Below are 11,922 nucleotides of genomic sequence, written 5' to 3'. Positions count from 1 at the left end.
CCCCCCCGGTTGGTGATTCATGGAATAGGTAATGTAAACATGAGTTACATGTTCAACCATAGTTTTATTAGTTTATGGTTTTGTAAGAAGGCCGGATCGAGCGTCACAATGTTAAGAATATAAATGACAAATATGGGCCTGCTTGATCATTTTCCCATAAACTGTTTTTGGTGTTTTTTCTGTTATGAGAAACGGAAAAACACCCTAAAAATCGCTTGATAAACCTGTTTCATTTTTAGTGATTTTAGAAACATAAATTGAAATTTATGGGTCATGGAACAGGTTTGACGGAATATGTCCCACATGTTTCTACGTTTCTTGGCACAAGTTGGACAAAACTGTAATCGTGAGTGGAAAAAAGGGTTCCATTTTTCACTCGACTACTCTCTTCGTCCTCATGAGCCTGAGTGGAAAACCAGACTGAACTGCTTCAGCTTCTCATCATCTTCTACATCGACTACGGCAGAACCAGGTCGACACTCTCTCATCCAGGTACTCTCTATCTCTCTCTCTCTCTCTCTCTATCTGATCTGGTCTGTTCAATGGAAGTTTGAGTTTGAGTTTTGCTTTCATACCTTCACAAAATATCCATTTTAGGCTATAAAATAGCAGAACATCATCTAGTTTAGGGGTTTTCCTGCTAATATCCACAAAGAAAGAATCTGCAGACTCACTACTCAATCTCCAAAACCCTACTTGAGGTCTAATCTGCAAAATCAATTAGAAATGGAACAACCTGCAACCCCAAATGCTCTTCCTTTAACTCCCTCTCCCTCTCTGCCAACTTTTGCTTCTAAGCGTAAAGATTCCCAGAAGAGTAGAGAAAAATTGTCGATCGCTCAGGAGCTCGTAGCCCATTACGAATCTCAGGGCCTTGAAACTAATGAAGCCTCAATGAAAGTAATCGAAGATCTCCAGAATGTGTTGGTTAAGATGGTGAGCTTAATTTGGTAGGGGAACAAAGCATAGATTCATGGGTGAGAGTATATTATTACTTGTTAGAACATCATTCAGTCCCTTTATATAAAGACAAAGATTAAAGGTCAAAAAGTATAAAAGACATACACACATGTCTTGGATATATATCTGATGAGACTAGCGAGATAACGCTATCAACTTTATGTAGATCAGAAAAATAATCCTACTAGGATTTATATAAAGCCTTAGATTACCAAAGTGATATCATATAAAGGAATGAGTCATATTGGCCTGTGACATAAGTCATGTGATGGACACCCAATCTATGTGAAAATTTAAATTCTTAAATTAAGTTCAGAGGATAAAAACAAAGTCACCGGATGATTTGACATCATCCCTCCCCGGTAGTGGAGGATTTGACCAGTCAAAATTGATATTGGGCCTATTTTCTGCTCAAAGTTCGATATGCTTTTCAATACTACGGTTATTTATTCGTATGATAAATACGGATGCAATCAATTTTCATCATCTCAAGCGCGGTGCATTGCCCAATGTACCTTTAAAGTGGATCAGACGGTAGCCACTGCACTTGGAAGGATAAAAATCCAATGCACAAATGAGGTGCACTGTGAATCATTATCCCCTCCAATTTGCTGCCCGCTCCAATTCCTCCAATTCCTCATATAAGGGGCAAAAATGACCATCCTACCCCTTACCCGAACACACTGCCCAAGGCTGCCCAAGGTGGGGTCCACTCCCCCTATTAGAGGAATTGGAGGAATTGGAGCGGACAGCGAATTGGAGGTGATTAGTCTTAGGTGCAATGTCCGATCCACTAGCAGTGCAGTGCAGTGCACCACACTTGAGATGACAAAAATTCCACATCAGACTTCCGCATCGCAGACTATAGTTAGTAAATCCGCGTATTATACATAGTCGCAGACTGCTCATATAGAGATTCCTCTCCATGTAGCAAATTGCTCATCTAGAGATTCTTCTCTATACGAAAGTGCCCGTCTAGATAACCCGTTGGCTCAGAGGATTTTGCATTGCACGGAGCTCATACTTTTGGCAGTAAAAAGTGACTCCTGCAATAGCAATTAACAGCTCTGCATTCTGCTCTGTTTAGGCCCTTATACAGAGTTTAAAGTAGCCATGGCTGATTTCCAGACCTCTACGCATCGAGTCAAGTGGATTTTCTCTCCAACCGATCTTGTAATACAATCTCCTATTGCCCTCATTTCAATTTATGATTTTTATTCGCTGCTTTTTCAGTTCTTTGTTAACATAGGAAAGGATAATTGAAACTTTTGTTTTGAAAAATAAAGGGGTTTTTTTGGCGAACGTTTTGGTTGAGCTTTACGTTAGAGTTTCACATTTTTGTGCGGTATTGGTCAGTTATTTAATCAAACTAAGAAAAATTTCTCGTTATGCATGCTAATTTGTAATTCAACTGTGTTTTTGAATATAGTTGGAAAAATGCAAAGCTACGAATCAAAGAGCTAGAAAAACTCTGGAGCAGGTGAAGCACTCACCTGGGTTCTTGTAATACCTTTATTTTTCTTGTTAGTTTTACTTAATTTTATTTGTCAGCGTGTTTCCTTGCTTATGGCTGAGTTGTTGTTGTTTCGTTTCTTATGTTTATTCAGTTTGGACTATTCCATTTGCTCACTATAACTATAAGCTATTTTCAGTAATGCTTATTGTGATGAAGTTCATTTGTGCATTTTCTCCCCCCCAATTTTTTAAATTCTATAGCTGTAGTTTTATTGCATTCTCGTCAGTATAGAAATTGCTCATATTCTTTCCTATTTGCTGGAGGGACTTCTGAGTAAGAGTACATTACTAATACAGATGTTTTTTTTCATAAATATTATGGAGAAATTTCTTGGCTGTGTTTAGCTTAGGGTTGCGAAGAAACCAAGTCTAGACCAGCGCAAACAACCTCTTGGTCGGTTGGTTGGTGGCTTGCCGGTTGGAGTGCATGCCCCCCAAGAGGTCAAGGGATCGACTCTCTTGGTTCGCATATTGTGCCAAAAAAGGCACCCCTCTCTCCCCTCCCCCCTTGGTAGTTGTAGGTTTCTATTGGCTTGTCTTAGCCTTCCCTTATAGCTTACATTAGGATAGAACCCCCCGCCCCCTCCCCCCAACCACCACCCACCCAAAAAAAAAAAAAAAAAAAAAAAAAGAAGAAGAAGAAGAAGAAGAAGAAGAAGAAGAGGGTCTTGACTAGCTCGGCTCAGGCTTGTGATGAGCCTTGATATTGCCTTAGGCCTGGCTCCCTGATCTGTCCATCAGAATGATTCAGGTCAACAAGCTACTAATCTTAAGTTCAAAGTTCATAGCTAAATAATTCGTCGAGAAAAAATTGAGTTTTTGATAAATAATCTGAACTCCCAGATTGCTGAAGGTCTTGAAAATGTCAAATTAGGGGAAGAAACAGCAGTCCCTAGATCCATGGCCTTTCTTATGACCTTACAGTTAATAGGAAATCTACAGGTTGGGTGAAAGTACAGACAGAAACTTTTCACATTTCTTTATGTAGGAGGAAGAGAATCTTATCAAAGCTCTGTGCGGAGATATTCCACTCTTTGTTTTTTCACCCTTAGTTTAGAAGATATTCACTGCATTAGAATATGCGAAGATTGGTCTGAGACACCATACATATTGGGGAGGATGATAGCGTAAAGGCTAGGCTTTTCATTCTCTTTTTTCTTCATGCAGAGAAATAAAGCTAAGGTGTGAAAAGATAATTTAGCTTCATTTTTCCATGACTTTTGGTGTGGTGATTAATTTTTTTTTATCCTTTTCGGAACAAAGTGGTGATCAAAAGTTGAAGGCCTTCCCTGATATATACATTATTGCAACAGACAGGCAAGCTGGAGTGGAAGATATCTAGATAATTTGTAAGTGGGAGAATATGCTGCTCTAATGGAACGACTCAAGAGCTGTACTTGCAATCCAGAGGAGGTGGGAAGGGAATGGTGTTTTCTTAGTCAAAAAATCTTAGTTGGCTGCTCTTTTTAGTAGTCAGGACCATGCAGATTTTCCAGCTGATCAGAGTTGGGTTAAAAGATGCCCCATCAAGGTCCAATTTTGCATGTGGACCACCTAACAGTAGCTTTTTACTCTAAATGACCTGATTTCAAGAGGTCACGTGCTGTCAAATTTGTGATTCTTCTGCTTAGGAGATGCTGAAACAGTAACTTATCTTTCTTGCTGTTGCCCTTTTGCTACTCAGTGTCGAGGGAAATTATTGCCCATACTGGGGTGAAAGGGTCCTTCGTGCTGATTTTTTCACTTTCTTCTGGAGGTGGGAAAACCAATATTTGCTGGGTAAAGGAAAGAAGTTTTGAATTCTTATTGCTTGAGCAATTATTTGGTGCCTCTGAAGAGCTAGGAATGGTAGGGAATTTGATCATTATGCTGTGCCTGTGCATGTGGTGTTAAAGAGGGTTGTACACAATCTTATTTGGTGTGTCTCTCGAACTAAGGAATTCCAATGTTATCGTCATGGATATTAGATGCCAATGGAACTCTTAGTGTAGGTTGGGTGGTCCATGTGTACTTGTAGTTCTGTTCAATCATTTTCTCATCTTTCCTTTTAATAAAATCACTTTACTGACGTCCCAAAAAAAAATAAAAAAATATCATGCTACTTATCATTGAGATGTCTAATGTCTACTTAGTTGACTTCACTAGATGTAATGTACCCACTCTTATTTCTGAGTTGTCTTATATCTCATAGATGATAGAGATATACACTTATGTCAGTGTACTATGTATAGGGATTATATGCTTTGCAGCTCTTGACACACTCCCTTGAACTCTTATTAGTTATTACTGCTAATGTTTTCATGGTCTTCCCCACCAAATAGTTTCATTTTGCTTAGTCTTTTCTATTGGACATGCAATGACATATGTTTTCTATTGTTTTTAAAGTATGGAGCAACACGTATGGAAGTAGATGTTGATGGGTCATTGTCTTATCCACAAGCTCAACTTGATGCAAAAGATAATGGTAAATGGGGTTTTAAATTTTGAGACCTTTTTCCCCAGTTGAAGGTGAACATTTCCTAATAATTTCTAATACAATTTAACATATTTGCACCTAGCTGAGAAGCACTCCCTTCCGAAGGCACTTAATATTGAGGAAGAGCAACTTATGCGGGTGTTCTATGAACATAAGATTCAAGAAGTATGTGGCGCCTTTGGATTTCCACATAAAATTCAGGTGTGTGATTTTTTCCTTAGAAATCAGAGACCATATAATTGGGCTTCATCGTCCTTCATTGAAGTAAAATTGGCCTTGCAGGCAACAGCCATCATATACTTTAAAAGGTTTTATTTGCAATGGTCTGTCATGGAGCATCACCCAAAGCACATAATGTAAGATCCAATTTTGGTATTTTTCAGTTTCTTAGAATTCTTATTCTTTAAAACACAATGATTGCTCAGACTAATGTGAAAAGCATGGATAATGCACTAGAACCAATATATGTAAATGTAAACAGTAGGAAAATAGAAGAAAAGAAGAAGGAGTGGAGAAAAGAGGAGAAGAAAGTGAGAGAAAAGCTGGACTCTCAACAATGAGAGAGAGGCCAGAAATCACATTAATATAAAATGCTTTGCAGGGGTAAAACAGGAAACAAAACTAAAGGGGATAAGCCCAACGCCATCTAGCTGTCGCAAATATCGAGAATGGGACTATCCCCATTTTACCCTTCACAAGATACTTCTAACACTCCCCCTCAAGCTGGAGCATATATATCAATCATGCCCAGCTTGTTACAAATATAGTTAACCCTCCCACTTACTAGAGACTTAGTAAACATATCAGCAAGTTGGTCTCCAGTCTTGACATACTTTGTTGAGATCATGCTCTGTTGGAGTTTTTCTTTTACAAAGTGACAATCCACCTCAATATGTTTAGTTCTCTCATGGAATACGGGGTTTGAGGCAATATGTATTGCTATCTGATTATCACACCACAATTGCATTAGTGTAGAGCGCTCAAACCCAAGCTCAGTCAACAACATCTTCAACCAAACCAGCTCACAAGTAGCATGGGCCATGGCTTGATACTCGGATTCTGCACTTGATCTAGCCACTACACTCTGTTTTTCATTCTTCCATGAAACAAGATTCCCTCCAGCAAATATACAGTAGCCTGTAGTTGACCTCCGATCCATCAGTAATCCAGCCCAATCTGCGTCAGAAAATCCCTTGACTCGTGTATGGCCATGATCAGTGTACACTAATCCTCGTCCGGGAGCCTTCTTGAGATACCTTAAAATCCGAATGACAGCATCCCAATGAGGTGTTCTAGGAGATGACATGAATTGACTTACAACACTAACCGAAAATGAAGTATCAGGTCGAGTGAATGTCAAGTAATTCAACTTTCCAACCAACCTTCTGTATCTTTCTAGATCATCAAGAGCATCTCCCTCATCTGCAACAAGCTTGATATTGGGATCCATTGGGTTATCAAGAGGCTTGCACCCTAGCATCCCAGTCTCCGTAAGCAAGTCAAGAGTGTACTTCCGTTGTGAGAGAGATATTCCCTTCCTGGATTGAGCCACTTCAACTCCTAGGAAATAATTCAATTTTCCCAAATCTTTAGTTTGAAATCTCTGTTTTAGATGAGTTTTTAAACTATCAATGCCTGTAGAGTCATCACCAGTAATCACAATATCATCAACATATACAATTAGGAAAATCCTTCCAGCACTTGTCTGACGAGAGAAAAGAGAATAGTCACTATTGCATCGTGACAAGCCAAACTCAAGAACCACTTCTGTAAACCGGCCAAACCAAGCCGTCGGAGATTGTTTCAATCCATACAAAGATTTCTTCAATCTATACACCAACTCATGAAGATCTTCATGGAGGAAAGCATTTTTGACATCAAGCTAATGCATAGGCCATCGATGAGAGACAGCAAGAGAGATCAAGACACGAACAGAAGAGAGTTTGGCAATCGGAGAAAAGGTATCCAAGTAATCAACACCATATACTTGGGCATAACCCTTGGCCACCAATTGAGCTTTCAGGCGAGCAAGAGAGCCATCAGCATTAACCTTGACCATATAGACCCAACGACAACCAATAACAGACTTCCCAGGTGGCAGTGGAACAAGATCCCAAGTGTGGTTATGCCCCAAAGCCTGTAATTCTTCTTCCATAGTTGTCCTCCAGCCAGAAATAGATAATGCCTCTGCAATGCTCTTAGGAATAGGATGAGATGCAACAGTAGAAAGACAGGATTGAAAGCGAGAAGATAAGCCAGAATAAGAAACATGAAAAGAAATGGGGTATTTAACACACTGACGAGTACCTTTCCGATGAGCAATGGGCTGATCCAAATCAAAAAAGGGAGGATCAGGGGTGGGATCCACAGACGGCAAAAAAGATGTGGCAGCAGGCGGAGCATCAATAGGGGTGGCAACTTCTTCTCTTGGACGAGGTTCATGGTGATAAACATGAATGATGGAAGGCCGAACTAGAGGCTACACAAGCGAAATAACACAGGAAGATCCTCATCCAAGGAAGGGTCCACAACAGGCTCATGCACATAAGATTGAGACTCAAAGAAAGAGACATCAGCAGTAATAAAATACTTGCGAAGAACAGGAGAATAACAACGATACCCCTTCTAAACACGAGAATAGCCCACAAAAATACACTTAATAGCTTTGGGGTCTAACTTCGATAACCCTGAAGTATGGTCTCGAATAAAGTAGACACACCTAAAGAAACGTGGGGGTAAGGGGAATAAAGATTCAGAAGGAAAGAGCAAAGCATGAGGAATGCCCCCACCTAGGATAGAGGAGGCCATTCGATTGATAAGGTAACAAAGAGTTAACACTACATCAGCCTAGAAAGACTTGTCCACTTTCATTTCAAAGAGAAGGGACCGAGTCACTTCCATCAAGTGACGGTTCTTCCGTTCAGCCACACCATTTTGTTAAAAGTTAAAACTGATGTCTTCAACCCATTGCTGCAATCTGTCAAACACCTTCTAGGCTTCAAAAAATGGGGTGAGCTACCCCCTACAACAGAGAGGATGATGCAGAATTATCACCAAACTGGGCTTCTTTTATTAGGAATAAGTCTAGGGTTGGGATATATATATGTCGGGCCTTTGATCCCAAGGGTTTTCTATGTAATAGGCCCCTTTTCTATGTAATAGGCCACTTTAATGAGCCTAAACTAAGGGTATATAGGTTGTATACGGGATTAGCCCAATACTTAGTTTATTTTTATGTTTTTTAATTGAACCGGTTCAAATTGGTTGCATCCAATTGGTTCAATTTAAATGATCATGTGACTTGGTTAAGTGGTTATGTGACAACTTAAGTGGTCATGTGATGTAAGTTGGGCTGGATTAGGACTCTATAAGTCCAACCATGTTTTGAGTCTATTTCCTTTAGTATTTTAGTTTCCTAGTCAGTTTAAGTTACCTAATAGGTTAGGGATAGGGTTAGGTCTTTCATTTTTAGAGTAGAAGTCTTTGAGTCTTTTATGTAAGGTTGTAAGGGGGCAAAGCCTTGAACACGAATTTTGATTAATAAAAACTCAGCTTTATGCTTGCTGCCTTTGTTGCTACTGTTGCTCCTTGAGAATGTTGCATCTTTGTGTGTTTATCTAAGTGGAAAGGGTGGGTGGACTCCTACGACTCCTTGCATCTGCTTATGATCGGGAGGTCCTCTTCAATCAATTCTCAAGCTCCTATTGCTGTTGATCTTCAAAATCAGTGAGTTATTTAATTTTCTGCAACTATCTTCTTCTCCTAATTCCTTACATTCTACCCTAATCATTCTCCAATCGACCTCCATTAATCCTATCTCCATTAAACCCTAATTTCTCAATTCAATTCAATTTCCCCATTAGTTTATCATCAAATTTCAACCACAGTACCCTCACTGCGCTACCTATACTCGATCCAAAACCCTGCCCTAAATTCCCATTAGAAACCCTAAATTCAGCCTATTTCCTAATTCCTAAAACCCGAAACCCTAACCCTAATTCTGTAAAATTTTCAAACTTAACCAAATCCAATTATTTTTATCCCATAATAACCCCCTAGACCTGCATATTAAAGCCATATAAGACCCATTCCCAAATTCCCATCCTAAACCCTAGAATTAACCTAAATCCTAGTGCTGTCCATTCGAACCAGCAACCCCTTTTGCGATTGATCCTGTTGTCTGGCTCCTAGTAGGTCTCCTACCTATCTAGGACTACATTAGAGGATCCCTTAAAAGGTCTTCAAAATTTGATAGTGTTTATTCCTCCTTCTTCTTTTGGTTGTAGGAGTAAGAGATGGACTGAAAGAGGAAGTGGAAGCTTGCCCTTCTTGATCAGACAAGCTCTGATACCATGTAAACACTAGGAAAATAGAAGAAAAGAAAGAAGGAGAGGAGAAAAGAGGAGAAGAAAGTGAGAGAAAAGCCGGACTCTCAATAATGAGGGAGAGGCCAGAAATCACATTAATATAAAATGCTTTACAGGGGTAAAACAGGAAACAAAACTAAAGGGGATAAGCCCAATGCCATCTAGCTGACGCAAATATCGAGAATGGGACTATCCCCATTTTACCCTTCACAAGATACTTCTAACAGTAAATATGTGTGCAAACAAGATCTTAAAACAACATCTAAGATTGGGAAGACACTGGTGGATGCACTTATACATGAATATATGCTAGAATTTGTTTTTTTTTTCTTCTGAGGCTATCAACTTGTCTGTCTTGTGCATCTTTAATGGTCTCTCATTGGTGATGTACTGGAGACTGCACTTACATTACTATTCCTTATTGTTGGTGACTTGGTGCTGTTATTGTTGTTCAACATTTCAGTCATGTAACTGAAAATGACTTTTTAATTGTGCAGGTTAACTTGCATTTATGCATCATGTAAAATAGAAGAAAACCATGTATCTGCAGAGGAGCTTGGTAAGGGGATTCAACAGGATCATCAAATGATTCTCAATAATGAGATGATAGTTCTTCAGGCATGGATATGCTTCACATGCTGCTGTTATCTCTCTTTTGCTGATTTTAATCATTGTCTTACAAGTTTTTGGTTATTTTATATTTCTGGCTTGGATGCAGAGCCTGGGATTTGATCTTATTGTTTACGCACCATATCGGACACTTGAAGGTTTTGTTGATGATATGGAGGTCTGTTTGGGTATTACTCATTTATTAGATGACTGCATTTGCACTAGTTTGTATGGTCGGTGTCCTAATGGAGGAAACCTATCATGTGGTTCAACCAGTGGTATTTGCACACAAAAAAAGATATTTCTAAGAGGAAAACTGCAGATTCTCCTGCAGTAGGATTTTCTTTTGATTTGTTTTTTGTTCATATAATGTGGCTATTCATTGACTTCGATTGTACTTTTGCTGCATTCCGTAATATTTTCGATGGTTCTGAAGGAGTTTTGCCAGGCGAAGGACGACCAGCTGCAAAAGTTGAAGGTAATTGTTGCTTTCATTCTCCATATTGTTGTTTCTAAATGATTGTCATTTTTGTTATGCTTTGCACCTCTCATGTGTTTGGTTTATCAATCATTCCTTTGATTTTCATTTGTCCTCTTGGGGTTATTTTGGAGTCACATTCTGCATCCCAAAGGCTCTACTGATGAGCCGAAGACCAATTTTGTGCTTGAAATGGTTAGCAAAGCCATATGTAATTGTAACTTGTAAGTGAGCCAAGTAAAATATTTGTATCATAAATAACACCATCCAAACAACTATAAGAAGACAAAATATATAGATAAAACCACCTAAACTGCATCTAGAAATGAAGAGGCCAGCTGGGTCAACTGGTAAGGTCTAGTTTGTCACTTTTTCTTGTATTCTACCCCCTAATACCCCAAATGCATGTATACAAAATTAATTTGTCTGACTGAAAAAAGGAAAAAACCTGCATCAACCGATTGGACTGTTTAACTAAATCATGAGTCGAAGGAGGACCAGGAAAAAAAAAGACTGAATGATGAAAAGGGCTTGAACTTTGTTGAATACCTTTAAATGAGTTCAGTGGCGGTGTATTAGGACCAACTGAACAACCATTCTCGAGAATTGGTATCAATATTAGGCTTGATAGGGTTATTGACTTAATAACAAAACACAACAATCGTTTCATGCAAGGTTCAAGATCTCGTCTCGTCTAGCCATTTTGGGTAGGTCGAGATTTCCGAAATATCCGAAATTTACCGAAATTTTGCCAAAATATGGTATTTTTTCTGCCATATTTCAGCAGTCCATCTCGGTGGGTTTTTGGCCATTATTAAAGCCTAATACTTCATGTACACCCTTATTTAAGCTAAATAAACATATTTAAACTTTCATATTGCAAAAAAGTGAACTCAAAGTGGTGTTTTGGGTTTGCACCCTTGATTGACAGTATACGGTCGGACCCTGATGTATAAATAGTTAAATACACATTGTATGAGTACTAAAAGACATAATAATAAATTTAAACTAAGTAATGAAACAAAAATAAAGTCAAATGTAGCCTTTAGTTTAAACTTTAAACTCATAAAGTCATAAGTGCATAAGTTCATAAGTCATAACTCATAAACTCCATAAGAGTCATTAGTTCAATACTCAATAATCAATACACAAAGTCACAACTCACAACTCACAACTCACAACTCACAACTCACAACTCACAAGACTCACAACTATCATAAAACAAATCCTAGTAATAATTGCTATGCCTTCCTGGATCGATCCCACTCATGCTCCGCTGGAGTCGACGCCTATTGCTCTCTATCTGAAGGACATACGTGGACCACGGTATAGTTTCGGAGAAGAAACGAGTAGTCATCCACAATTGCCATGTAAATCCCGAAATATCACGAAACTTTGCCGAAATTTCCGAAATATGCCGATATATCGATGATATTTCGTGAAATCTTGAACCATGGTTTCATACTTTTACTAAGAATCATATTTGAAGCTTCAAACTTAACATATCATAACAGTGG

General features: G+C 38.8%; 1 protein-coding gene across 2 annotated transcripts in view; it reads left to right on the top strand.

Moving 5' to 3' along the window:
* The first annotated feature begins 1,983 nt into the window (after positions 1–1,983).
* The window catches only part of LOC122645819 (cyclin-H1-1), a 35,540-nt gene continuing 25,601 nt past the window's right edge, over positions 1,984–11,922 (top strand). Inside the window, exons 1-8 of one of the 2 annotated variants that reach the window (XM_043839189.1) lie at positions 1,984–2,133; positions 2,390–2,440; positions 4,861–4,933; positions 5,034–5,152; positions 5,234–5,307; positions 9,816–9,936; positions 10,037–10,105; positions 10,364–10,405. In XM_043839189.1, coding sequence (XP_043695124.1) covers positions 2,074–2,133; positions 2,390–2,440; positions 4,861–4,933; positions 5,034–5,152; positions 5,234–5,307; positions 9,816–9,936; positions 10,037–10,105; positions 10,364–10,405 — 609 coding nt within the window. In that variant the 5' untranslated portion in view covers positions 1,984–2,073. Of the gene's footprint in view, positions 2,134–2,389; positions 2,441–4,860; positions 4,940–5,033; positions 5,153–5,233; positions 5,308–9,815; positions 9,937–10,036; positions 10,106–10,363; positions 10,406–11,922 lie in introns of both variants that reach the window. The other variant, XM_043839190.1, reaches the window with a different exon arrangement.

The sequence above is a fragment of the Telopea speciosissima genome, chromosome 11, assembly GCF_018873765.1.
Source record: "Telopea speciosissima isolate NSW1024214 ecotype Mountain lineage chromosome 11, Tspe_v1, whole genome shotgun sequence".
NCBI classification, from domain to species: Eukaryota; Viridiplantae; Streptophyta; class Magnoliopsida; order Proteales; family Proteaceae; genus Telopea; species Telopea speciosissima.
The sequence above is the reverse complement of the archived record's forward strand: the minus strand, read 5'-3'. Positions and strand labels throughout refer to the sequence as shown.